Source organism: Lagenorhynchus albirostris, chromosome 20 (genome assembly GCF_949774975.1).
Source record: "Lagenorhynchus albirostris chromosome 20, mLagAlb1.1, whole genome shotgun sequence".
In the NCBI taxonomy this organism is placed as follows: Eukaryota; Metazoa; Chordata; class Mammalia; order Artiodactyla; family Delphinidae; genus Lagenorhynchus; species Lagenorhynchus albirostris.
The window spans coordinates 6,676,876-6,704,764 of NC_083114.1; the positions used below are offsets into that span (position 1 = coordinate 6,676,876).

The 27,889-nt window shown below is 42.0% G+C and overlaps 2 protein-coding genes across 5 annotated transcripts in view; one reads left to right on the forward strand and one right to left on the reverse strand.

The window, feature by feature from the left end:
• ADPRM (ADP-ribose/CDP-alcohol diphosphatase, manganese dependent) overlaps positions 1-10,383 on the reverse strand; it is a 69,118-nt gene extending 58,735 nt beyond the window's left edge. For 3 of the 4 annotated variants that reach the window (XM_060135703.1, XM_060135704.1, XM_060135701.1), the window contains exons 1-3: positions 10,279-10,383; positions 2,882-3,499; positions 1,981-2,097 (exon numbers count right to left, since the gene is read on the reverse strand). In XM_060135703.1, coding sequence (XP_059991686.1) covers positions 1,981-2,097; positions 2,882-3,482 — 718 coding nt within the window. In that variant the 5' untranslated portion in view covers positions 3,483-3,499; positions 10,279-10,383. The remainder of the gene's footprint in view (positions 1-1,980; positions 2,098-2,881; positions 3,500-10,278) is intronic. The other variant, XM_060135702.1, reaches the window with a different exon arrangement.
• Positions 10,384-10,418: 35 nt separating this feature from the next.
• LOC132511890 (protein SCO1 homolog, mitochondrial) lies at positions 10,419-26,041 on the forward strand. Its single transcript, XM_060135705.1, has 6 exons — positions 10,419-10,724; positions 11,792-11,882; positions 14,905-15,102; positions 15,846-15,938; positions 19,655-19,770; positions 25,132-26,041. The coding sequence occupies exons 1-6, from the start codon at positions 10,440-10,442 to the stop codon at positions 25,264-25,266; spliced, it is 918 nt and encodes a 305-aa protein (XP_059991688.1). The 5' UTR covers positions 10,419-10,439; the 3' UTR covers positions 25,267-26,041.
• Positions 26,042-27,889: the final 1,848 nt, after the last annotated feature.

Genomic DNA, 27,889 nt, shown 5'->3' on the forward strand with positions numbered 1-27,889 from the left:
GATCCTCACTCTGCTGCTTTCTCACTTCCCTAGTGTCCTGTCAGGAGTGCCCGAAGGCTTGGTCCTCAGGCTTCACTACTCCGTCTATACCTAATGGCTTGGTGATCTCTTAGTAATTTACAGTTTTAAATACTATCTGTATTCTTTCAACTTCCACGTTTATATATCTGACCCAAACTTCTATTCTGAATTTCCGACTCATATGTCCCTACTGCTTACTCACCATCTCTCCTGATGTCTAATAGGCATCTGCAACTTCATATTTTCAAACCTGAACTCCTGAACTCTTCACTCAAAACCCCTCCTACTGCAGTGTTCCGTATCTCAGCTAATAGCAATTCTATCCTTCCAACTGCATGGCCAAAACTTGAGTAGGCCAAATACTTCCGAGAAGCCAAAATCAAAGTGAAGAAGCAAACAGAAACAAAAGAAAATGTCTATTAGCCATTTTAAACTTTGCTAAAGAAAACCCGAGGCACTCAGTTGTTCATCCAGTGTCTGAGCTTAGAGCAAAATGGAAGAAACGTACGAGATGCTAACGCAGACAGGTGCACTGACAGAAGTGCAAAGAAACGGGAAGAATACGGTACGGAGGGAGACGACGACGAAAGGGGTCTCCAGTCTCAGGAGCTCTATGACTTGACCTACGTAGTTTAATCTCTTTGGGTTCAGTTTCCTTATCTTTAAAATTAAAAGGTTTGACTATATGATCTCGAGGTCCCTTTTAGCTCCAGTATTCTCTACAATAACAGGTACATTATGGCAGTGAAAACTAAAAAGCAGAGACAAGAAGTATCCCATTTTGGAAACCACTTATTACAGAGCCAAACAGTGTCACATCATGCCTATAACCCCTGAGGGCACCTTATAATTTTCTAAGCCTTGAATGACATTTGATATTCTAGAAATACCCCTACTCCATCTCATATCTTTACCACATCAGTGAAAGATAAATAAGTAAAAACTGATTAGTAGAAATATAATGGTTTTCTTTTGGCCACACCGAGTGGCTTGCCGGATCTTACTTCTCCCACCAGGGATCGAACCCGGGTCTCGGCAGTGAAAGCGCCAAGTCCTAATCACTGGACGGCCAAGGAATTCCCTGAAATATAATTTTATATTACCAACTATCTGAAGAGCCTGTCATTTTCAAAAGGATTTCATGTTCATAAGTCCATTTGATACCATCCTGAGAACCTGCAGTTTGCACATTCAACATCTGTCCAGAGTCACACAGGTCATAGAAACAAGAGCCAGAATGGCATGCCGTCCCTGTGACCCTCAGTACTATCTTCTCATCCATCAGGCCACATCGATTTTAACCGAGAGAACTAATCCCAGCCCCCAAACCAAGTACACCAGGCATACTGCAAATCCAGATTCAGTTCTTCGTGTGTGTGTGCGTGCACGCACGCACACACGCTCACATACACACACGTCTATTTTAAGCACCTCCAGGTTCCTATAACCTCTAATGGCAGTATGTCTGTGGAAAACAATTCTAAACGAAAACAACACATTTTATTTCCTTGCAATCATATGGTGGACACAGTTACAGACCTGCCAGATGAGCCTCTCACACTCGTCCCAAGACACCAGCTTTGCTTTCACCTCATCAGCAGAGGTCACTGCACTCACAGGTAGGTCTCCTGAGGCTGGGATTTGGTCTGGGGCCTGGATGGAGTTTTTCACTTATATGTATTACTACACCAATTGAACCCATTTGGGGAAATACTACTTTTAAACTTAAAGGGCCAACTCACAGGCTCTAATATATGGCAAGATGTTTTATTTCACAATTCTTTCCTGACTCAAGCTTAAATGTTAATTTTACATTCAGATTGTTTCTCAATAAAAAATTTTAAACTAAGCTTTCATTTTATAAAAATATCACAATATTAAATATTGTTAGTATGTTTTAAAACCTAACTAGACCCATTCTCTAAAATGCCAGTGTAATCAAATCATTTAAATACTTACTCACAATCACCACCTTTTCTTGGTTTCTGTCAGAGAATGTAAGAACTTCATTCAGCCAGTTCAGCTGTTCTTGGCTGAATCCTCCATTAAACTGGACAAACTGGGGCTCAGCAAGTCCTGAAACAAATTTAGTAATTTAGACCCATCAAATGCCGATTTTCCCTCATTTGGGCATTCAAACTTAGCTAACAATTTAGAGCAGTGTAAATCACACTGTATCTTACTCCTAATCTCAATTCTCCTCTGCTTACTTCCCCAGCTTCCCGTTACACTGAATATACAACACACTGTTTTGTGTCCACTGAGCCACTGTAAAATCACCTTGCACCCCATGGGCCCTTCTGTGCTCTTCAGTAACAGTGCCTTACACTGCTTTGCGCCTATGCACTGGTTTTTGTCTTGAGTGCTCTGCCCCACCCGCTCTTCCCAAGGCTGACTCCTTCACATCACTTAGCTGAAATGCTTTTCTCCTTAGAGAGGCTATTTCTGGCCACCTGACTAAAATGGTACCCCTAGTCGTTTTCTATAATATTGTACTTTATTTTCTTGGTGGCACTGTTCACTTATTTCTGTTGCATTTATTATCTGTCCCGTCCACTTTCCTCTTGTTTCCTCTACTCCATCCCTAAAAAAGTGGGACTGTCAGTATTGCCTATGCCTCTGAATAGCTGCCCTAGAAAAAGTACCCGGCCAGAACATCAGGCACTCAGTTATGTGTTAAATAAATGAATCTTGAACCAAATGCCACCAATCCATGTGCCATGAGGCGTGTGAGAAATCCTGACCCTGAACAACAGGACAAGATACTTTTACCTTAATCGTCCATCTTCCTGCTGAATAAAAGGTAGCTGAAGAATTTAAAGACAATGTATTAGATTCTCAGCTCAAAGGAATAATTCACCTTGAGGACTATTCAATTCCGCATTTGGGTTGTGCTCCCTCAGTATCTTCAGACACTGCTGGTATTTTGGAGAAGACGGATCCATGCCCAAGACACTCATGTCATAAGCATCGAGTAAAATGAACCGGAATTTAGGGAACGGTACAAAGTGATAAGCATAATAATTCTCTGAAGGCACAGTCTCAGGATGATGGGCAATCTGGTCCTCCAGAAACTTTGTGTTAAGTTTGGAGTTTGTTAAATAGTCTCTGCTGAAGTTATAGAATTCATGATTTCCCCACGTGTGATGAACTGGGACTTTCAGCCTTTGGAATGTGTTCATGATGAGTTCTAGTGACTTTTCTGATGCTTGATACTGTGCATTATATCCATCGATGATGTCTCCAAGCTGAAGTACACAACTGGGTGGGCTGCTTTCTTTATTCCAGTGTTCGATAGCACCCTGTAAGTGAAGAAGACTGTGTCTGTAGTATCTCCGTCTGCTTCCTTGGAAATTATAGCCATCTTCCAAATCAGCATACTGAATATCTGCTATAACTCCAAAGGAGAAAAGAAGTTCTGAACTCTCACTGAGGGGTCCAGGTTCGGGCTTAGCATCCATAATCTCCAAATAGTTTTCTAAATTAAGCAAGGAAAGTGAGAAAGATAAAGTTATAAACATCTCATTTTCTAACTGGACTGAAGAAAACGGTAAAATGAATATTAAACTTAATAGTCAATCCACTAGGTAGCTTGGTACAGAGAAAAGTGCATGGGCTTTAGAGTCTGATGGTCTTAGGTCCAAATTACCAAGTCCTCAAAATGCTTCAGTTTTCTCATCTGTAAAATAGATGATAACCTCTATTCTGCAGAAGAACAGCAAGTTACAAAAGGGTATTATCCTATTCGTGAACAGGCATTCTACTTCTAGTAAAGTCAAATTCAAATCTGGTATAATTTGTAATTTTTAATAAATATACACTAGTTTTAAACAAACACACACACACACACACACCCCTTCTTCCACAAACACCAAAATAATTCTATCAAAAGCTCAAGGGTTTTTTTTGGTGGGGGGAGTTGTATATTACACTCATTCATTGTACTTTATACATTAGTTCCCACTAGGAGTATATTACGTTAGGCTAGATCTTTTCTCTTTGCTGATGGGTAGGTCACCTCAAATAATTTTCTCATATTTTATATATGCAATAACAGAGAGAGGAAAACAAGATGAGAGGATTAATTTAAACAAAAAAATCCGGCACAAAAACTATGATATTGATATGACTGTTTTCACTTCTGTGAGTAGTGATGCCTGGTTCTTCAAAAGTTGGATTCAAATTTGTACCAGCTTTTTAAAACCTGAATAACACATTCCCCTTCTCTCTAAACAAAACAGGAAATATGTATTCTTTTTTTCTCATACATGATCTCTTCCTCAGTGGACCACAAGTGCTAGGGATTTAGACTTTAAAAAGCTATTACTTTATTAGATTGTTTACAATCTAAATTTATAATCATTTGTAATCTCTTAAAAGTGCCAAGAACACTAAGGATTAAAATAAAAGGCTAGGACCCTAAATTATCAACTACTCTTGTTATAAAAACTACAGTAATAAATTGTGTTGTGGTGTCTAGGTTATTAAAACCTAGTTGTTTCTAAAAATTCACTTGTAGTTTCTAAAATTACTTTCAGACTCCTGGTCTCCAGTCATTTGCTGAATATTCCTACTGAGTTCTTTTTAACACTCTACAGACATGTGAAATCCTGTCAGAGTGCTCCTATGAGGTGGAGGTGACAACTCCACAATCAGCAACAAGGGCCAGATTTCTATTTGACACTTTTGAGAATTAAGGGTCTCTTTTTGGTCTAAACTGTTTGTCAATAATGACACACTTTCTATGTGATCTACCCAATTATGAGCTAAATTCCTTCCTTAATCTGGTTGGGTAGAATGAGCCCCAAAACAGGTAAAACAGAACTAGAAAAAAGTGATGGAAACCCTAAAAAATTCCTTGGTGTTCTTATACTTTTTTGTTGTTGTTGTTCATTTCTTCCTGCAGTCCCATCTGAAAACCCCACTAAATACCAACTCAGTTAATATGTACGAGGGATAGTATAGATGAGATAATCTGATTTGAAAGGTGAGATACAATTAAAATAAATACAAAACTCATTTAAGCTGAAAACCCCTAGTCTTTTAAGGCTTCAAATATTTGGGATTCCAAGTATAGATTAATAAGAGAATCAAACCAGAAGATAATTTAGCAAGTGTTATCACTGGAATGTTATCACCAGAGTTTAAGAGAAAATGGTTTCTGGGAATGCTTTTATCCCCTGCTAAACAAGCTTGTTTGTTTTTACCTTTAAACTCAGCGCCTTTAGGGTAACAATATCTACTGTACATCTCCTAGAGGGTATTTTGTCCCAATTAATTTGATCTTGTCCAGTAGACACCTGTCACTGCCGACGCAGCATTCATTTCCTGTTCTGGTCACAGCATCCCAATGTCTGTTTAGGCACCTACCCACTCTCACTCTCAGTCTGTGTGGTTTAACCTCAACCTCCTGGCTGGAGAGGGGCAGACCCAGGACCCAGGCCTGGCCTCTAAAAGCCCAGTTTCCCTCTGGTCAGTGGGGTCAATAAGCATCAGCCCTGGGACTTTCACTGGAACTACTAGCAAAACTACTGGAACTACTTCTGCTAAAACTGATAACTAAGACTGGAGCTGCTAGGGAAAAGTTAACTGAGAAGAAACCCAACCTAGAAGGAAGCAATGTGACCGATGGAAGGAAGTCAAGTCCTGGAAACACTAGTTGAACACTTGGATCCACCTGTCTCTGCTAGAACTACTCTTGGTCATTTAGTTCTATCAGCCAATAAAATCTCCTCTGAGTAAAGCCAAAGTGAACTGGCTTTAAGGTTTCTGTCATGCGATACCAAAAGCCCTATCAGATGCACCTTCCACTGGAACACAGTTTAGTTTAGGGAAACTCCAGGGTATCTGAAGATTTGCCAGCTTTTTAAAGAAAGTTAAGTAATGTGAAGAGAACCAGCAAGGGCCACATACTTCAAAGCAGTAATGTGTTCTAGGGTAGAAAAGAGATTCAAAATGCTCATTACATATAGCTTTTAAAGATAAGGCTAAGGATAGAAAAAAATATGCATTTTATTAAACACAGAAATTATTTTGTAGGACAGAAACTTAAATTTATACCGTGATCTGTTAAAGAAAAGATAAGAGATAAGGGAGGACGAGACCACATTCACGGAAAGACAATTGGAATCAACAGTGAGTGAGTCAGGGCAAAAAAGAACCAAGTGGGCCGGGAATTGACTCTTCTGGCTCATTTAGAGTCTTTTGTTTTATGGTTCAGGGAGATGCCAGGGAGCTCAGAAAGACTGATCCTGGTGGACAGAGAGATCAACAACTCAAAGACACCTCCAGTGGGGAAACTTAGAATTAACAAGCATTCCAGTGCCATAGAACTTTTTCAAAATACTCCCCATCCTTCACCAAATGCACACAAACAAGTAGATGAGTAGAGAATAATTGTTAAAGCTAAAATGGGTACATGAGGTTTATTCTACTTTTATGCATGTTTTTAAATGTCTATAATATAAAGTTTTTTAAAAGCATTCTAAAGTTTAGGAAAAAATGAAGTCTGGAAGAATTAGAAGATCTAAGAAAATAATTTGCTTTTGAAAAGACAGCAAAATAGCAAGTTTCTAGTGAACTTGGTTCTGGAAGTTTTGCCTGCACCATTTACATACGCTAAGTTATCTAAGTTTTAGTTAAGAGGTATTATGATGAACTGCCAAAAGCTGTGAAGCTGAAAACCTAGAACTGATTGCAGTTCCAGTTTCTTAGAGCAAAATAACCCTCATCACTCGTGAGATTCAACTGAGTTCTAACGCACAGTGGTCTACTTTGTAAATCATAAAGCACTCTATACGTGTTAAGAAAATTATTATTATTATTATTTTTTTTTTTTTGCGGTACGTGGGCCTCTCACTGTTGTGGCCTCTCCTGTTGCAGAGCACAGGCTCCGGACACGCAGGCTCAGCGGCCATGGCTCACAGGCCCAGCCACTCCGCGGCATGTGGGATCTTCCCAGACCAGGGCACGAACCCGCGTCCCCTGCATCGGCAGGTGGACTCCCAACCACTGCGCCACCAGGGAAGCCCAAGAAAATTATTTTTTAATTATATATCTGCCTAGTGAACCTCAAGATAAATGAAACTACCCCAACTTTTTATAGACCAGAATAATGCAGAAAACTTAACAAGATTTCCTCAAAAAAGGTCCTACAAAAATTCATGGTGCAGGATAAGCAGTCAGCATTCTGCGAAAACCACCTTAGGCACCAATGATTTTCAAGAATAGAAGGAAATGCCCAGGGATGCTTACTTGCTGAAAACTTGCTACAAGATGATATAAAAAACTTCTATGATAATTAAGACTGGCAGAAGGCTGAAGGTCCTTGTAGAAAGCCCTCAAGAACCTATGGTGAGGATGTGAAGACAGCCCTTCAAACTACTGTCAAAGGAAAAAAATGTGACAAGCCTAGACTTTACTAAGGAGAGGCTGTTAAGGGGAACTACTGCCATAAAGAGATGCTCAAAGCCTAAGCCAGAAGCATCTCAGGGAAGGGATGCGTGAGCCAAGTTTTTTTCTTTTCTTTTTTTTTTTTTGCGGTACGCGGACCTCTCACTGCTGCGGCCTCTCCCGTTGCGGAGCACAGGCATGTGGGATCTTCCCGGACCAGGGCATGAACCCGCGTCCCCTGCATCGGCAGGCGGACCCTCAACCACTGCGCCACCAGGGAAGCCCGTGAGCCAAGTTTTTATACATAGACCCACGTGAGCTAGGTAGCTGTGGAAAAAGAAGTGGGGGGGGATAGCCTTGAAATTCACTGTGCTAGATACAGCAATAACAGGCAAGGTGAGGCAGGAAATGTTTGTGGCTAGACACGCAGGGCGGAGATCTGCACCTGAGATGAAGCAAGTGAACTACAGGGCCGGGAAGTTAGGCCTAGCTGTCCTAGTCAAATAGTCTAAGGTTATGTCAAGCACAAAATTTGATCAGCCTTGTCACTGTTGATAGAACAAATATCAGATGATAATATCTACATCCTGTCTCGTTCAAGGAAAGTATCCAAATTGGGAAAAAAAAGAATAAAAACTCGTTTGTGATCTTGGTGGTTTAAGAGGAGTAATAAAAGTGTGTCAAACAAAACACAATACAGGAGGCTACAAGTAAGAAATGAATTTATTTGGGGTCTTAAGAACTGCAATTTGGGAGACACAGATTCAGGTAAAACTGAGAGTGTTCTGGGGAAGAGAAAGAGTCAGGGGCTCATAAATACGAAAAGCCACAGTTAGCTGCCTGTTGAGAACCGTGATTGACTCTGACACAAGTCAAGAAATATTTGTCTTTAAGGAATCACGAATTATTCCAGGCTAGGGGTCCGCTAGGTATCGTGAGTTTCCAGCACATGTTCTGGATGACTTCATTAGGACAATAAATGGTCAAAGGTCAGATTCCATCCAGGCTGAGACATGCCTAAGTCACACATCCTCAAGGGCCTCCCGACTCCATTTCAGTGAGCTCTCTTAGCAATACCAACACCATTCTGATTTTCCTCTCACAAGTGACAGGTGTACACTAGACAGTGTTTTAGGTATCTTTTAACACTAACGTTTTACAGGTGCATGAAGTCAGGCTCAGAGGTGTTAGCAATTCATCCAATGTACAGCTATAAAACACCTACTTTCAGCCAGGAACTGTTTTAGAAGCTAGTATTTTATTTAGCATTATAAATTTAATATGAAGAAGTTGTATAAAAATGCTTTGGTAAACAAATAAAGGGTCCAGCTATTAAAAGAATCACTCTGGAAAATAAAAATTAACAGACCAGCTGAAAAAAAATCTTGAGTTCAATTTTAATGTATCTGACGGCTGTCTGATCAATTAACCTACAACTGAGCAAAGAGGTGAACAATAATTTTACACACGCACTGCCTGAATAAGCAGGGTACTTTTGTGTCTTTTTGTCAATTTGAGGACTACCTTCTCCCTGGAGAAACAAACACAGAGAAATAAGGTGGGGGCGGGGGAGAAGATCTGAAGCATGGGCAAGTTCAAGACAGAAAAATCAGTTTGATTAAAAATGATTTGAAGTGCTGAACATTTACTTTGCGCCGATATTCCAGAGAAGTCCAGCTCAATTCAGGAATCAAGAAACACAGGTAATTACAGACTACTACAAACCTCCTGGTGGGCGAGCAGAGGAGAACACTGGCTGATGATGCCAGTTCATAAAAAATTACCCCGCCCCGGGGCCACCATCACCAGGCATCGGATGCTTCTGCTCAGCGGACGCCCTGAAAAAGGCCCCGCGGGAGTGGGATCCAAAGTTAAGAACGTTAGAAGGCTTTTTTTTTCCTCCTTTTTTTGTATTTTGCACATCTGCACGGAGGCGGGGAGGAGAGAGATTAAGACTGCAGATGCTGAGACAAAAACAAAGGCAAGACAGAATGAACGCGAGTTAAACTTTCGCAAGGAATGAAAAGTCAACCTACGAACGCTCTCCGCCTCGTTAACAGGGGGCTTGTGTAAATACAGGCTTGTAGAAATCCTAGGGCCCAGGGAGCCCAAGTCATGGGCTGGGACAGGACGCAGGAGAGACACCACTCCGTACAGTGCCGGTATTTCTATTCAGGTTCCTTATACCCTGCGAATATAAATCCCAGGCAGTTCAGTCATACTTGACTAGTCCTTGTCACCCTAACCGCTCAAATATCCTAATCAGCAAATGTGTTTAAAAAGTCGCACAAGGCTTCCCTGGTGGCGCAGTGGTTGAGAGTCCGCCTGCCGATGCAGGGAACGCGGGTTCGTGCCCTGGTCGGGGAAGATGCCACATGCCGCGGAGCGGCTGGGCCCGTGAGCCATGGCCGCTGAGCCTGCGCGTCCGGAGTCTGTGCTCCGCAACGGGAGAGGCCACAACAGTTAGAGGCCCGCGTACCGCAAAAAAAAAAAAAAAAAAAAAAAAAAGTCGCACATTATTTCAAGCGCAATGGGTCCGCTTCTACGTTAGGGGTGTAAAGCGGTCAAGGACCGGCCTCCAGGCTGAGGACGGAGACTGCCCGGTCCCGGCCGTCTCCGGACGCCGTTTTCTCTTTTCCGAGGCTGGGGGCACCCGGTGGGGGAGGAGAGGCTGCGGTCGCCGAAGCCCCGGGCCCCTGAGCTCCACTCAGGCCTCCCGGCCCAGCTCCCGCCGCGCAGCCCGATCCCCGGTGCGGCCCGCTCCTCCGGGCCCTGCCAGCTCCCGAGGGCCCTGCCGCCCGCCCGCGTAGGCCTAGCCCAGCCCGGCCCACCCCGCCCCGCCTCCAGCCGCGAGGAACCACCTACCGCGCGCCGACTCCGCAGCAAAGGGCTCCCAGACTACCGGCTAGCCGACCGCGTCACCATCGAGCGCAGAGGAAAGAGCGGCTCTCCCTCACTTTCGGAGGAAGCGGAAACGGTGCCGGAAGTCGAGGGGCGGGGCAAGGGAGGCGCGGTCTCTCGAGCTCATGGCGGGCTTGTTGCGCGCGCCCGGCCGGATAATGCGGCTTCCGAGTAGCAAACTTTGGTTTCTCTTGCCTCGCGGCCTCGGGGTTTGGGGCCCCGGGGAGGGGACCGCGAAGGTCATGCTGGGGCGGCTCCGCGCGCCGCCAGAGGAGGCGTGGCGGGCCTCGGGGCTCGTTGGCAGCTGCCTGCGGTGCCGGCTCCTCAGCACGGCGAGGCAGCCCCCGCCCGGGTCGTCAGGACCGGAGCCGAAGGGCGGCGGAGACCCCACGCGCCCCTCGCAGCCTCGGGTGAGTGCACACCTGGAGCCCTGCCTTTGCTCGCCAGTCAACCCTGCGCGCCCTTCCTATCCCACTTGGTCATAACCTCAGAAATCACTCGGCCTCAAGTTGTCCTCCACTCCGCCGGTTGACCTCCCTGGCTCACAGAATCTCATCCCGCATTTTCCTCCGGTTTGCATGGACCCTCAGCGGTAAAGAGAACCTCAGAACCGACACCCTCTCCACGTGGTTAGATACCCGGGCTTGGATTTTAGTTAGCTTTTGCGCCAAGAAAATAAGTTTCAGGTGTTCTAAGCGTGGGGGCTGGGTCTCAACCTTAAGTTTCCCATGATTGAAGCGCGTCAGAGCATTTTTATTATTTATCACTTGGCTCTCCCTTCGGAGGTCTGGTGTGTATATGCTGAAATTGAGCACATGTGGGTCGTAGTGGCGTGCTGGATATGCCTTTTTTCTTTGGTTTCTCCCGGGTTCTAGTTCTGACCCCAAAAGAACTTAAGAGCCATTAGGCTCTAGTGATAGGCAAGAGAAGTGGTCTTCGGAGCTGGGGGAAGGTTAATGAGTTATTTTATCTTGGGACTTGGAAAAAGTAAAAAGAAATAATGATGCAGTTTGCAAGACGTTCCACTTTTAGCTGTCTTCTACTTTGGCTTTGTTACTTTTGGAAGCCAGAGTTAGGTTAACCTCCTAAATTTATTTAGTTTATTTCTATGTATTCTCAATATCAGCACAAGCAGGTGATTAACTGGTTTTTAAATCAGCAGTTGGGATCTGGGTCACACATGGTAACAATCATGGTGCTTGAGCCTTGGGTCTTTTTTTCCACGTGAAAAGAAATCGACTTAGGGAACCTTCCCTTGGAAAGAAGTGCCTTTGTAATTGTGTTAGGAGCCCAGATGCAACTGCATCCCCAGAAACTTTCAGTATTTTCTCATCCCAAAGTAACGTGAAACATGCTGTCCGTTTAACAAGATCGAGGCCTGTGTGTAGGTATCTTCAAAAATACTGTAATAAGTTTAGTGTGATTAAATGTTTTCATCTTTTTAGTATTTTTATTTTTGAAATCTCTGCCCCAGTAGCCTGTTTCCTGGAAGTCCTTAGCCATCACATTTGCTATTGGAGGAGTTTTACTGGCTGGGATGAAGTACTTCAAGAAAGAAAAGACAGAGAGTAAGTAGATATCATCTGGTCAGCGCTGAATAAAATCCTTCCTGGCTGTGGACTGTCATCTTTTTGTCATTGTTGTTTTTAAGCTTTTTATCTAGAAATAATTTTAGGTTTACAGAAGAGTTGTAAAAATGACAGTTTCCATGTATCTTTCATCTTTCTTCCCCTAATGTTAATATCTTGTATAACTATGGCTAATTTATCAAAAGTGAGAAATTAAAGTTCATACAGTACTGTTCCCTAACCTACAAACCTTATTTGGTTTCACCTGTTTTTCCACTGTCTTATGTGTTCAGGGCACCACTGTCTAACCATGTGAAAAGACTTATTGTGGACAGATCTGGATGTAGATAGTAAGAAGTCCAGAGGGTACAAAGATGACTAAGGTGCAGTCCAGCCACTGAGGTGCCCATGACAGTGAAACAGACACAGAAGTGAAGGATTCACTAGATGAGGTTCTGCCAGGCCAGAGGGAATTTCACGGCAAGGAACGGCTCTGGACTAACACTCAGTGTTTAGAAACTGTTTACAAGAACTTTATATTTTAGTGAATATTTCAGGACTTTTAAGATTTGTTTTAGAAGTTTCCAGTAAACCTTTAAAGTATCACTCTGTTTTGATTCTTTAGAGAGTCTCTGATGACATTACACAAAGGATAATGTTTACAGCTGGGAGTGAAAATTCATAGGCTTTAGAACTTTAGGAATATAAGATCCATATTGATATACAGGTATATTTCTTTTGTGTAGCAAGCAGTGTTTTATTGATATGATTTTCATATTTTAATAAGCAGTTAAGTTCCTTCAATTTCAAAATGAAACAGACCTGACAAACTAGGAAAGTAATGGTAGAGACGATTGTAGAAAAAGCCAAGCTTCTTATGACTTTAGTTTGGAATTTCACCTTCAGTTAATAATTTTGTTTTATAAAAACTTGTATTATGAAACAGTATTAAAAGTGTGCCTTGGGGCTTCCCTGGTGGCTTAGTGGTTGAGAATCTGCCTGCTAATGCAGGGGACACAGGTTCGAGCCCTGGTCTGGGAAGATCTAACATGTCGCGGCACAACTAGGCCCGTGAGCCACAACTACTGAGCCTGCGCATCTGGAGCCTGTGCTCCGCAACAGGAGAGGCCACGATAGTGAGAGGCCCGCGCACCGCGATGAAGAGTGGCGCCCGCTTGCTACAACTAGAGAAAGCCCTCGCGCAGAAACGAAGACCCAGCACAGCAAAATAATTAAATAATTAATTAATAAACTCCTACCCCCAACATCTTCTTTGGAAAAAAAAAAGAAGTGTGCCTAAGTTGTTTGAGAGTATTTGCTGACATGATGCTTCACCATCTCCCAATACTTTATTGTGTATTTTCTACAAACAAGGACATTCTCCAACATAACCACAATGCAGCCATCAAAATCAGAAAATTAACATCAATATGTTAACACCGTTCAATCTTCAGACCTCATTCAAGCTGTGCAACTGATGCCCTCCTTTATTTTATTTTACTTATTTTTAATTTTTTTGGCTGTGCCTTGTGGCATGCGGGATCTTAGTTCCCCAACCAGGGATTGAACCCATGCCCCCCACAGTACAAGCACAGAGACTTAACCACTGGACTGCCAGGGAAGTCCCAACTGATGCCCTCCTTTTATAGCAGAAAGATCCAGTTCAGAGCCACACCTCATACCTAGTTTTTTCTTTGGTCTCCTTCAGTTTGTAACAGTTTTTCAGCCTTTACCGGACTCTCATGACCTTGACAGCTTGGAAGATTACAGGCCACTTATTTTGTAGACTGTCCCTTCGTTTGGGTTTGCCTGATGTTTTCTCATGGTTAGATTCAGGACGCTGTGTTCTCATTGCATTTAGTCAGGTGTCATATGATTTCAGTTTGTCCCATTACTGATTTAAGTTCAGTTTGATCACTTGTTTAAGGTGGTGTCTGTCAGGTTTCTCTACTGGAAATGTAATTAATGTGTATTTTGTGATGTACATTTACACATGTAAATATTATGTATTTATACATGTAAATATTCTGTTCCCCATCAAACTCTCAATTCATTTATTTATATCAGTGTGATTCATGATTTCCTAGCAAGCCAGTGAGTTGTAATCCATCATTCTCTTTGGTTTGACGCTCACATCGTCCCAGATTGGTCAGTGGGAGCCCCTTCGACATAGGCTTCTGTTTCCTTTTGACATGCCTCCTATGTGCTTTGGGTTCTTCCTTAATTCTGACACAAAAGGATGTTCTAGGTTCGTGTACTTTCTCTGCCCCAGTCCTGGTATCAGCCGTTTCTCTAAAATGCCTCATTTCCTTTTAGTGGAGGATATTAGAAGTCAGGATATGAGCTCATTGCTATTGGGGTGTATCCGCCCCTGGGTCCTTTCAGTGGACAGAGCTAGGAGAGAGATGTGCTTATTTACATCTATACTTATTTCTGTATCTATATATATTGAAACTGTAAGTTTGTATTGTACCTCCCATTTCTTTCCAATACTTCAGCGTTCATTCTAGTTTTCTCTCCTTCCATCGATCTAACTCCTTTTTCATCCATAGCTCTTTAATGTATTTACTTATTTGGTCAAGCCCCTGTGTGTAACTGAGCTCCCATTGCTGCTGTCCTCTCCTCACACAGCTGCCCTCCTCAGCACATTCAGGCTCAGACACCCACTGCCAGGCCACCCACCTCGCCCACTTGGGCTCAGACATTCTGCTCTGCCCTGCCCTCACCCCCATCGTGGCCACACCTGATGGCTAAGGACCGAATTGTTCTGGAGGAGGAAGAAAATAGTTTTACCACTTTCTTTTCTTGTAGTCCTTACTATATTACAATAGCGTTTGATTTTATTTTATTGTTTTATGCTTATTTAAAAGATTTTTTAAGCTTCTTGAAAACTGAGGCTATTTCTTCCATATTTTGTGCCCTCAGTCAGTAGTATAGAATGAACCATAGATCAGGCATTTGAGTACCTGTGGTTAGATTGACTTTTTTTTTCCCCTTCGGTGTGTGTTCGTGTGTGTTTAAGAGCTGGAGAAGGAACGGCAGCGAAGCATCGGAAAGCCTTTACTTGGGGGCCCATTTTCCCTCACAACTCATACTGGCGAGCCCAAAACTGATAAGGACTACCTCGGTCAATGGGTATTGATTTATTTTGGTTTCACTCATTGCCCTGATATCTGTCCAGAAGAACTAGAAAAAATGATTCAAGTTGTGGATGAAATAGGTAAGAAAGCCATCTCTTGCTATAAAAAAGTATGTGTTTACTTGATGTCCCTAATGTTACTATGCTTTTCACATTCTTATATTACTGTTAGGTGGAGGGTTGTAATTATTCAGTTTGTGAGAACATAAAATCTCAGTGTTAGGCTTGTTAGTGGCTGTGATTCCCATGACCTTATTCTTTACCAAAGGAAGCTTGTTTTGATGCTAAATGTTAGGTTGCTTAAAAATGTTGGTGTGGTCTGGGTCTCCCTTAACTCTGCTTTGTGTCCCTTTCTTTTTGTAGCCTTTCATCACTGACACTGCCATTGCTTTTTCCCTGGTGACTGATGGTTAGACTAGGAAATCTGTGGTATGGTCTGTGATGTATATCCTTCTTAAAATGAATTGTTCCAGGATATTCAGTCCTTATCAATAGTTTCTTTGCCCTTGAGAAATGGTGGGTGGGGCGGGGGAATCCTACAAACATTACATTGGATTAGGAGACAGGATATCCACGTGATGTGATTCTGAGTAACAGCATGTGTGCAGGGGTGCAGATATTTGATAGGCTATCTATCTGATTGCACCACAGATATATATATATCTGCCTTTCCTGGAGGCTGTCCCATCCCCTTCCCCATCCGTGTTAGATTTCCCTCTGTGTTGCCTTAACACCTTGCTGTAGCACTCCTTACACGCTGCTGTAATTGCTGTTTTTCTTTTCCCTTAAAATGTGAATACTGATTAATGAGAACTTTCTTTCAGATAGTATTCCAACTCTGCCAGATTTAACTCCACTTTTCATCACTATTGACCCGGAGAGGGACACAAAAGAAGCCATCGCAAATTATGTGAAAGGTGTGTTTATTCACAATGGTTTACATGTGTTTAGCTCTTACAGTTTTTGAAAGATCAGCTTATTTGGACCTTGGAATGCTTTGTAAGATACAGGGGATATATGGTACTGTCACCAGTTTTATAGGTGGATGAAAAGAGTCTCAGAATTGTGACTGAGGCCGGTAAGTAAATAAATAAGGAAGAGGCCTCTCAGTTCCTGGTGCAGGGCTCTTTATTTTGTCACAGAGGAAAGATTGAACTTCATATATCAACAAAGTAAAGAGACCCTTGAATTGAGGGGACACATTGCTTCTGATTACCTTACTCTTCCCTTTGTAAAATTAGGACAGACAGACATTCTGGGAATATGTTCATTGGGAGATTAAAGAAAAATTATGAAATATAAGCACATTTTGAATTCATAGTGTATATTTTATAAATCTAAAATATTAATGATAAACACATAACCATTTTAAGGAAGAATTTCAATTCAGACATCTCAACATGCACTTAAAAACTATTAGAAGGTACTTTTTTTTTAAGGAATTTTGCCTTTTTTCTTTTTTTTTCAAATTTTATTTATTTGTTTATTTATTTATTTATTTATGGCTGTGTTGGCTCCCGTTTCTGTGCGAGGGCTTTCTCTAGTTGTGGCAAGCGGGGGCCACTCTTCATCGCGGTGCGCGGGCCTCACTATCGTGGCCTCTCTTGTTGCGGAGCACAGGCTCCAGACGCGCAGTCTCAGTAATTGTGGCTCACGGGCCTAGTTGCTCCGCGGCATGTGGGATCCTCCCAGACCAGGGCTCGAACCCATGTCCCCTGCATTAGCAGGCAGATTCTCAACCACTGTGCCACCAAGAAAGCCCTAGAAGGTACTTTTAAAGACTATAAATTATGCTAGAATTAAGGGTGAATGTTTAGGTTCTTGTGAGCTTGGGTAATTTCTCTGAATTCAAGTTTCTTAAGCTGAAAAAAGTGATGAGAATAAAAATCTGATCAGACAGGTTTTGTTGTTGTACTAGTGTGTGGAACATGCGTGCTTAAAAATCAGGAATTTCCATTTTAATTATGGTGGAATTGATTTAAGCTACTGGTCAGAAGGACTAATGAATAGTTTTCTATTTATTTTTATTGTATGATACCTTCTAATGCATATCCACTAAAACTTTGAGTTATTTTAAAATGTGTCTTATGTAAGACCTGTATATTTTATTATTAAACTCATGTATTGAGAGATAGTTGCCATATAAAAAGAGTACATACTTAAGGTGCACAGTGTGTTACATTTTGACACATGTGTGCACCTGGGAAACCATCACCACAGTCAGAGTGAACATATCCATCACCCCCAGCAGCTTCCATGTCCCTTGCTAATTCCTCCTTCATGTCCCTCCTCTGCACCCACCTCGTGTCTCCAGGCAACCACTGATCTGCTTTCCATCAATATAGATTAGTTTGCATTTTTAGAAGTTTATGTAAATGGAATTATACAGTATATGCTCGTTCTTTTTAATGACTTCCTTCAGTGTTATTCTGTTGAGATTCATCCATGTTGTAGCGTGTGTCAACAGTTCATTTTTATTGCTGAGTAGTATCCCATTGATGGACATTCCAGTCTTTGGCTATTACAGATAAAGCTGCTGAGCACTCATGTACATGTACGTCTTTGTGTGGACACACGCTTTCATTTCTCTTGAGTAAATACCTGCGAGTGGAGCGGCTGGGTCATATGATAGGTGAATGTTTAACTTTTTAAGAAACTGCCACTTTTTTCGGAAGTGGCGGTACATTTTTACACTCGCGCTGGCAGTGTGAGAGCTCCAGCTCCTCCACATCCTCGCACACTTAGTAGGGCCAGTCTTTTTAATTTTAGCCACTTCAGTAGGTGCTTAGTGGTATCTCATTGTGGTTTTATTAATGCGTTTCCCTTAATAACTTTTAACATTAAGCATCTTTTCATACCATTATTTGCCATCTGTATGTCTTCTTTGGTAAAGCGTCTCCACATCTTTTACTCATTTTTATGGGGCTGTTTATTTTTACTTACTTATTTATCATTTATAGTCCTGATACAAGTCTTTTATCAGGTGTATGATTTGCAAATATTTCCTCCTGGTCTGTGGCTTGTCATGTCAGCCATGGCTTTTGAAGAGCAGTTTCCATTTTGATGAAGTTCAGTTTATTAGCTTGTTCTTTTATAGATAATTTTTTTGGTTTCATATATGAGAGATCTTTGCCTAACCCAAGGTTACAAAGGTTTGTTTTCTCGTTGAAGTTGTAGAGTTTTTATTATATATAAGCAGAATTTATGTCCACAGTTTACAGGTATGTCAGAAACTTGAGCAATAGCATCGTTATTTTCTAAAGCAGGTATAACTCATTGGGTGATAAATGATCTCCAATTTAAATGTGTGTTGGCAATTGTTTATTATCACATATTAACCAAACCTTAGATAATCCCCAAATGAGTAGACATTTGAGTTGCCGTACTTAATGGAAATACCAAAACCTTACAGTAATATTCTTCATCAGCAGGTACATACAGTGATTGATGATATGATCATTTCTAGTTGCATTTGGGGGGGATTTTTAAATATTTAAGTTGGTATTTAGAAAATTAACTGCAATTTCAACAATTTTTTGAAAAGGTTTGGATGTGCAACTAATTCAGGCTTCACTCACCTTCTCTTCATTTAGTCAGAGCGTAGGGAAGAAGAACAAGCCACCTTGCTTTTTCAGCACCTGAGCAGTTTTCCAATTTAGAATGAGTTAGTCCAAAGAATAAAAATGGGCTACCTCTACCTTTGGAAGAAGGTACTGCTGCTAAATGTTGGACTCGGCTCAGTAGTCTGATGAATCCAGGTCTTTTAAGTGACTTCCCCAGCTTACTTACATGAATTCCAAAAACTTAATAGCAAGTGCATGCTGTGAGGTTTTATGTTAGAAAATGAGATACAGGTATTTTGATCTGGTATGAACTAATTGTCAGGCAAACTTTTTTCTCATATGATACAATGGAAAACTGTCATGCTTAATTCATAATAGTATCTTTAAACTTCAGCATATCTCAGAACTACACCTAAATATTTAACCACTAAATTAACAAAAATTGTGATTTAAATAATTAGAATATATTCCCTCCAGCTCTTTACTAGTCATGAAAGGATTTGACTTATATATTACCAAAAACCAACTTTTGGTTTCATTGCTCTTCTCTATTAATAGCCTGTTTTAAGTTTCATTGATTTCTGCTCTAATTCTCTTCTTCTGCATACTCTGGATTTAATTTGCTCTTTTTCTAGATCCTAAGGTGGAAACTTATATTATTGATTTTAGATCTTCTTTTCTACTATATGGATTCAATAAGTTGTGTTTCCATTTTTATTTTATTCAAGATATTTTTTAAATTTCTCTTGAGATTTCTTCTTTGGCTCATGAGTTATTTAGAAGTGTGTTTAATTTCCATGCGTTTGGGGATTTTCCAGATATCTTTCTGCCATTGATTTCTAGTTTAATTCCAGTGTGATCTATCTTGGTGAATGTAACATATATTACAGAGGAGAATTTTCATTTGTTCTATGCGAATTTGTTTTTCCTTGAAACGTGAAGAAATGTTTAGGGACTCACAGGAAGAAAGTGGCAGTAGGGCTGCTGTATAACGGATACTGTTTTTTGAAGTGTAGGGATGGTTGTTTTGCTTGCTTCTTTTTCACTGTCTTTCTCATTTTTTTATTTAGAATTTTCTCCCAAACTGATTGGCTTAACTGGCACAAAAGAAGAGATCGATCAAGTGGCCAGAGCATTCAGAGTGTATTACAGCCCTGGCCCCAAGGATGAAGACGAGGACTACATAGTAAGCAAATGCACAGCTTTCAACACCTGGACAGGCTCCCAGGTCCCAGACATTCACATAGCTTTCCGTGATGACTGGCTTTAAAAATGAAATTAAAACGAAAGATAATCTGAGATCATAGCAAATTCCTTAATAATTAGGGATGTTTGAAAGGATAGAAGAAGTGTATATATTTTTTGAAGGATGATTGTTTAATTTATATTCATTGTTCTTAGAGTTTAATTGCCTGCTTTTCTAGTGGCACATAAAATTATAGAGCAATATAAAATCAGGGATATCTTAGATTCGATATAATATAATATAATCGTTTGGGGCAAAGCTCATTTTAGTTGATAAACATCGTATTGGTTCTCTCTGCCCTCAATGAAGAGGTATAAGAAATATACTCCTTTTGAGAAGTAGTGTTAGGCCGTAGGGAACTGCGTTTTTGGGTTGAGTGAGTAAGAATTCTGAAAAGCAAGAGAAAAGAAAGCCATAGGCAACTAGACTTCCCATAAGATTTCTTTTCATACCAACTATGCGTTTGCATAATTTTCTGTTTAGTTGCATTTGCAGCTATTATGCTCTACATAATTAGGATTAATTAATTAATTTTTTTAATTAATTAAAAACTTAATGAAGTTTTTTTAATGATGAAGAACAAATTCTATCAGGTTGTTCTTCTATAGCTCTTACATTAAAGAGCCATCTTCACGTTCATCAGCACTGCCCAGGAGTCCTGGGTCACCTTGTTCCTGTTCTAGTCAGTGGTTTCACAGTGAAGCATAAGCGCCACCCAGTTTCCTTCTCAGTGTGGACGTTTTTCCCTATCACATGAAGAGTTGACATTGTATTTTAGTATCATTTCAGGTTTTTTCCTCAGTTGTCATGCTCTAGTTTCTCTATAGTATTGGTTAGACAAAGTGATTAATCATAAGAGCCTTTCCAGCCGCAGAGCTGGTTTTATAGGAAGAAAGATGGTCAGGATCCTGAGTCGTTGCTCTTCCCGCAACGCCATGGCCAGCTCCCAAGAGTGACATGCAGAGGGGACATCCCACTGTGGTGCTTTGTCTCTATGGCCCACTGTGATTTCCTCACCACTTTTGAACCTGGAGCACATGTGCCCCTGTAGCTTTTTTTTTTTTTAATGTTTTATTTATTTATTTATTTGGTTGTGCTGGGTCTTAGTTGCGGCAGGCGGGCTTCTTAGTTGTGGCATGCGAACTTTTAGTTGCGGCACACATGTGGGATCTAGTTCCCTGACCAGGGATCGAACCCAGGCCCCATGCACTGGGAGCACAGAGTCCCAACCACTGCGCCCCCAGGGAAGTCCCAGCACTGTAGCCTTTGGCCTAAATTAAAAGCACGTTTCTGGTCCCTTTGCCTTAAGCCCACACATTTTCTAGTTGTGGTGCCTCATAGACTTAGGGAAACTTGGGTTCATGGGAGAAAAAGACAAGAAAAATTAGCATTTTCTTCTTACACCCTAAGTTTAAGGAAAGTAGAGGGACCCTACTGTGGTTTCCTCTTGTCACACCAGCAGCATGAGAAGAATGAGAGGAGAGCAGAAAGGAAGCTGTGGAGAAACAAGAGCTTTTCAGAATTCGTTACTCTTCCTATGAAAGAGTTGTATTGACTGGTTTTGAGGTTTAACTTATGATGATAGTGGGAGCAGTTGAGCTAGTCAGTCTGACTTCCAGTGCTGAATAGTTTTATTAAATTGTTTACATATGTACAGTTGTAAACTAGGTAACACCCTTTAGTCTTGTTGCTTATAGCTCATAATTCTAGAGTTAAAATTAATTTTACAAATTAGAGGAAACAACTTATAAACAAGTAAAACATGGGCTTCCCTGGTGGCGCAGTGGTTGAGAGTCCGCCTGCCGATGCAGGGGACACGGGTTCGTGCCCCGGTCCGGGAAGATCCCACATACCGCGGAGCGGCTGGGCCCGTGAGCCATGGCCGCTGAGCCTACGCGTCCGGAGCCTGTGCTCCGCAATGGGAGAGGCCGCAACAGTGAGAGGCCCGCGTACTGCCAAAAAAAAAAAATAAAAAAATAAACAAGTAAAACATTCAGTTAACGTAGTAAGAGATACTTGGCTGAAACCGAAGCGCTGCTCACCACAGGAATGTGATTTGAGACACCCACCTCTATAGTCAGCCGCCCCTCGTGGTTTTTTATTTAAATTACTTTGAAACCTTTCATTGTGTAGCCTACGTGGACTGGTTGGTCTTGACTTAGTAAGAATGCATCTTTTTCTTGTCTGACTGTAACCAGCAGTATACGGCGAGGTGCCAGTGAACTCATAAACATAAATCACATAAGGTTTGGGCACTGAGATTTGCACTCTAAGGTAGCCATGCAGATAATCCAGAATATGGATATTAAGTTTTTTAGTCTTAAAAATCAAGATGTAAATATGTACGTCTTACAGAGATTCTTGGATCCTCTAGAACCCACCCCAGACCCCATTTTGACAAGTAAATACTGGTCTACTGCCATAAGAATGTGACGTTTGATAAGAATCAGTGAGTTCACTGCTGTACATTTGCCAAATCAACCAGTAGGGGGAGACACTCTCCAGTTTCTTGGGTTTTTCATTAGTATGACTTCTGTCCTTTGAGGTTACAGATTTTAATCCGCAACATGGTATGGGAAACTTCTGTTAAGATTTAAGGACATGAAGGGAATGAGGGAGTACCTTAAAGGTTGAGATATAAAGGAGTGAAGTTTTCTTAATCTCGATAGCAACAGAGGTGAGCTTCTGGCTTTGAATACGAGTGGCATCCTCTGACCTATAGTATATGTAACGCAGGTTACAAGCGTTTAGAATTCCACTGAAAGCTAAATGTGCACATCATTGCGTTATATGTATAGTATTACATTATTTTCTAAAAATTAGGAAATACTCTTGCAAAAGAATACAAATAGCTTTCACACCTAAGAAAAGATGTTCTGTTTTATTCACAATAAATGTGAACTGTATAATGTGATGCCATTTTTCACCTGTTAGATCAGAAAGGCCAAAGATAATGTCAAAATCTAATTTAGGAAAAGAGAAAATGCTGCAGTGTTGGAGTGAAATTGGACGAGCTGGCACTTCCATGCATTGTTTTTTTTTTTTTTTTAATTTATTTATTTATTTACTTATTTATTTTTGGCTGCATTGGGTCTTCATTGCTGCGTGCAGGCCCTCTCTAGTTGCGGCCAGCGGGGGCTACTTTTCGTTGTGGTGTGCGGGCTTCTCATTGTGGTGGCTTCTCTCGTCGCAGAGCCAGGGCTCTAGGCACGTGGGCCTCAGTGATTGTGGCTCGCGGGCTCTGGAGCACAGGATCAGTAGCCGTGGCCCATGGGCCCAGCTGCACCCTGGCATGTGGGATCCTCCCGGACCAGGGCTCGAACCCGTGTCTCCTGCACTGGCAGGCGGGCTCCCAACCACTGCGCCACCAAGGAAGTCCCTCCATGCATTGTTGATGGGAATTAAACTGATACGCCCTCATAAGAAGGCTGTTTGTCAGTATCATCAGCATTTAAAGTGGAATACTTTTTAGGTTAGAGACCCCATTTTTCGGAATTTGTCTTACAGAGATAACCTATAGCATTGTTTGTAAAAAAGACTGGAAACCAAGCAACCATTCTTTAAAAGGCTACTATATATGTACTGATACAGAACAACGTCCAGTATATTGCTAAGTGAGAAAACAAGTATAGTGTGTTGTTAATTCTGTCTAAAAAGAAATAGGTGGTTGTCGACACACTAATAGACGCAGAGGGTTTCTCTCGAAGAGTAACAGCAGGAACTGGTGGTAGTGGTGCCCTCTGAGGAGAACTGAGGGACTCTGGGAGTCTGGAGGGAGTGGAAGACTTCATTGTATACATTTACTGTGTATTCTTCCATTCTTATTTACATATGATTTGCTCTGCCCACAACCCAAGTGAACACTGAGACGTGACCACTGACAGGTTTGACAGTTTGAGTAGAACAATTTTTTTATTATGTATTAGAAAGTACTTTATGTGAAGAACACTCATAAAATAAGCCCAACACATGCTGAAATTCTGGTCTTTTAAGGGGGAGAGAGAATAGACAGAATAGGAAAGAGGAAGAAATGGGGAGAAAGAGAGGTGTAAGCTGTGGAGTAGGGCTTTAAGAGACACCTGGAGACCTAGTTCTGACTGTCAGACAATTGGAGAAACGCGGGTTCCCTGTCCTCCCGCAGTGAATTACTCCCAGCCCCCTCAAGATCACCAGCTGTCTGAGCCCTCTGGGTCTACATTCTTTCCTTATGTGAATAAGCAAGTGGCTCTTTCCATGTACTCTCTATGAAGTGTGTGTATAAAAGCACGGTAATCTAACAGACACATCGTGTGTCTGGGTATATTTGGGGTGTCTCCAGCTTGGTATGTATGATCGCATTCCTGTCTTTCTTTTTGTTTTGCCAAACAGCAATCAAGCCTGGAATAAATTCCAAGGATTCTAAGTGCCATGTCTTCAACTCATTTAAAATTGGATTTGTGGAAGCATATAAGTAAAAAAAATTGATGGCTAGTCTAAACTTTAGGTGGAGCTAGGAACACTTTAAGAACTTTGCCATGAAAGTGGATAATGGATTTAAGGTAACTCCTTGGGGGTGTAGCACTTACGGCTCCTGAGGAACTTCTGGGTGATGTGCTTCAGGTAGGATTGTTCAGCGTAGTAGGATTGTTCTTAGGGGAGGACAACACTCGTTGTCATGTTTCCATTTGAATCACTAATATGAGGACTAAATACTGTATTAGAATTTATATATTATATATTTAGTGGTTACTTTTCTGTTTTTATTTGTAATATAACATGGTAAGCAGAATTTAGCCTGTTGAATGATCACCAGTTCTTCCTAAAACATAAAAGAATATACCCTAGAACTTAATAAAGAAAGTATTTTTCACCAACACTTTTAATCCCGTGCGGTATCTCTTTATAATATGGTTAAGGGATCAGATGAAATATTTTAGTCATAAATGTAGGCTCTTCCCAAGCAGGCTTTGCTGTTCCCCAAGCATTGGCTGTTTAATGAAGGCTGGCAGTGGCCATTTCTTAGAAGTGCATTCTTTTCTCAGAAATTGTGTGGATGAGTGTGTTAAGGATTGAACCAAAAGAATTCCAAGTTCTAGCTGATGTGTCAGGCAATAGTCGGCAAATTTCTGGAAAGATTTTAGATAATTCGTTGCTGTGTATTGAGTATAATAGACTCAGGCCTGTTCCATAAATAATAGATGCTACAAAGGTTGCTTAACTAGTAATGTGAAGTCTCTTATCCTGTAGCATGTATTCAATAAAATAAGCAGCTTATTTTGGTGAACTTTTTGTCATCCTCTCCTTCCCCCCTTTTCTCTGCAGGTGGATCATACAATCATAATGTACTTGATTGGACCAGATGGTGAGTTTTTAGATTATTTTGGCCAGAACAAGAAGAATGCAGAAATAGCTGGTTTGATTGCTGCGCACATGAGGGAACACAGGAAAAAGAGCTAGCCAAAGCAGCGCGGCCGTGCGCTCTTCTGCTAAAGAGGAAGGAAGCTTTGTCTCCCATAGGGGCTGATACTTCTATGTGTATACATACAACCTACAGAATGGCCTTCGTACCAGGAGAACACCTAAATTTGGGGCAGGGCATGCTACTCTTGGGCTCAGCAAGGATGGATTCTTAACCAGAAGTCTCCCAAATGGTCGCCTTGAGACCAGAGGACCAAGTTGCCGTGAAGCCAGCGGAATGGACCTCAGGGAAGGACACAGCTGGAAAAGACGCAGCCGTGGGGTCTCCACGTGAGCAGAGCCCTCTGATCAGCATGGCTGTCCCTCCAGTGTCTTGGACTCTTGCTCTGGCAGGTTGTAGTGAATTTCCAGGAAGAGCGTAACTTCCATAGTGACCTTGCTTTCCTCTTTGAGTTCTTGGTGGCTGGTAACAATCAAATTAGGCTCTCTGACATTCACAGTTAACCTTTATGCTTCAAAGCATTAGTGTAGTCTTGCTTGTTAATGAAGACCACTGTCAGGTTTGCATTGTGTTCCCCTGTCAGCAGGTGCTGATTTTATTAATGTAGAGAAAAGCTGTTGTTTGGGGCAAACCATTAGATCAGATTCCCTAGGGACCTTTCATGTGATTTTTAGCTGAACGATGTGCCAGGCTTTCAGGGACCTGCCAAATGGGTGTAAGAGGATACAGACCATGAGTGTGTACAGAGTACCCTCCTGCCTGTACCGGATTGCACTTGTCTGAAATAAAGGTGTGCTTTTGCAGCTTGGACAACCGTGGCCTTTCTTGTGGGTGCAGAGATGGCAGCTTATAGCTCTCTGGGCTGAGACCCCCAGACTCGAGGGGGCAGGTAGGTGGGTGCTTGTTAGAGTGCAGGTTCCCAGGCCCAGGGCTGGGTTCACTGAGCTGAGGAAGGATGCAAAGACCTGCGTTCACACCTGCCACCCCAGGTGCCTCTGATGCGGTGGCTGGGGGACTGGGGCCTCGAGAGACTGTTTTGAGGGTGGAGGGGGGCAGGTTTGCATCTGGGCGAGTTAGGTGCGTCATCTTCTGGTGTATCCATCCACAAAGTGCTAGGCAGACAGCCATTCAGGAAGATGCTGGCTTTTGTTTCTGAAACAAAAACTACTCAAAACTTCCCTGCTGTCTGGACTTGACCATTTATCACCATTCTCCACCTGAAACTGCTGCAAAGCCTCTGAAAGTCTCAACAGACCGTAACAGGTGTGGCGCCTCATCAGACATGGGCTTTCCTTGCACATCAGTTCTGTGCTCTGTGCACGTGACATGGCGCTGTCTTTTGGTTTTTAAATTCTCAATACTTAATGTTAAAACCTACTATAGATATTTATGTCAAGGCATGTGAAAAAGAAAAGTCATAAACTCTATAGTGGTTATGGGCCGAACTTTCCCCCAGATTCATGTGTTTGTTGAAGTCCTAACCCAATGGAGGCAGTCTCTAAAAGGGTGATGAAGTTAAAATGAGGCCTTTAGGGAAGGCCCTCATCCAGCATGCCTGGTGTTCTTATGAGAAGATATTGGGACACAGGCACAGAGGAGACCATGTGAAGACACAGAGAGGCCTCCAGAAACAAGCCCTGCCGACCCATTGATCTGGGACTTCTAGCCGCCAGAACTGCTGAGACAATAAACATCTGTGGTTCAAGCCCCGGTGCTGTGGTACTTTGTGAAAGCGCCCTAGTGAACTCATACAGTGCCATTCTCCTTTTAGGTTCCCTTACTAAAAAAATACCAAGATTTAGTTTATATAAACTTCAACTCAGGAGTAGTTGGTTTGGAATGACTTTCCCAGGAACCTTGTCAAGAATGTGAGGAACTTAATAAAAGACTACTCTCATGTAACAAAGATCTTAAGTATCTAAAATGCCAGACGTTTGAAAAGATGGTCTGTTTTAAGCCACAGAACATTTGTGTGGATCACTTGGCAGCAGCTTGTGCTGGAGAAAATTCAGTCTTCATTCTCAGCTGTTGCAGGTTAGAGCTTGTGTCATGATCCAGAAAAGGAACAGAAGCTTTTGAAGAAACTTTTATTTGCTCTTCATTCCAGTGTCAAGTTTAGAGGCTTAGAAGCAGGGAAAGGCACCTCAGAGATGACAATCCAAATCTCTCTACTCATGAGCGGACAATCCCAGAGATTAAGGTGCTGGCTTCACTCCTGAATCTAGATTAGAACTTGGGTCCCAATTTCTAGTCAGGTCCCTGCCTGTCCCAGTGCTGTGGGGCACTCATGGGGACCTTGTGAACCCAGACAAAACGGGGGCTCTGCACCCATGGGGCAGCCTTTCCATTGTGAATCTCGGGAAATTAAAATCAAGGCTGCCTCTCAGCAAAGTGCCACTTGCAGACCTTGACCTGGATGGGCTATGGTGTTTGTGCTGGACTGTTCAGCGGAATTAATATTCTAAGAAATGGCATTTATTCGAAAATTATAAGAATGCTGTCCATGCAGCAGGCCCGGAAGTACTTTCTGCATCTGGCTGTCCGTGAGGTAGCTAATACCTCAGGTGTAAGAGCCGAGACTCACTGAATACCGGTAGAAAGCCCGTGTGGGGTGGACAGCTAATGTGAACCCAGTAAATGATTTGAAATTGTGAATGGATC

Excerpts from the sequence above, each read along its gene's own strand:
- LOC132511890 (XM_060135705.1), top strand. The coding sequence starts at position 10,440 with ATGGCGGGCTTGTTGCGCGCGCCCGGCCGGATAATGCGGCTTCCGAGT. Across the intron at positions 15,939-19,654 it reads CATCGCAAATTATGTGAAAG|AATTTTCTCCCAAACTGATT; the intron begins GTGTGTTTATTC and ends TTTTTTATTTAG. Across the intron at positions 19,771-25,131 it reads ATGAAGACGAGGACTACATA|GTGGATCATACAATCATAAT; the intron begins GTAAGCAAATGC and ends TTTTCTCTGCAG.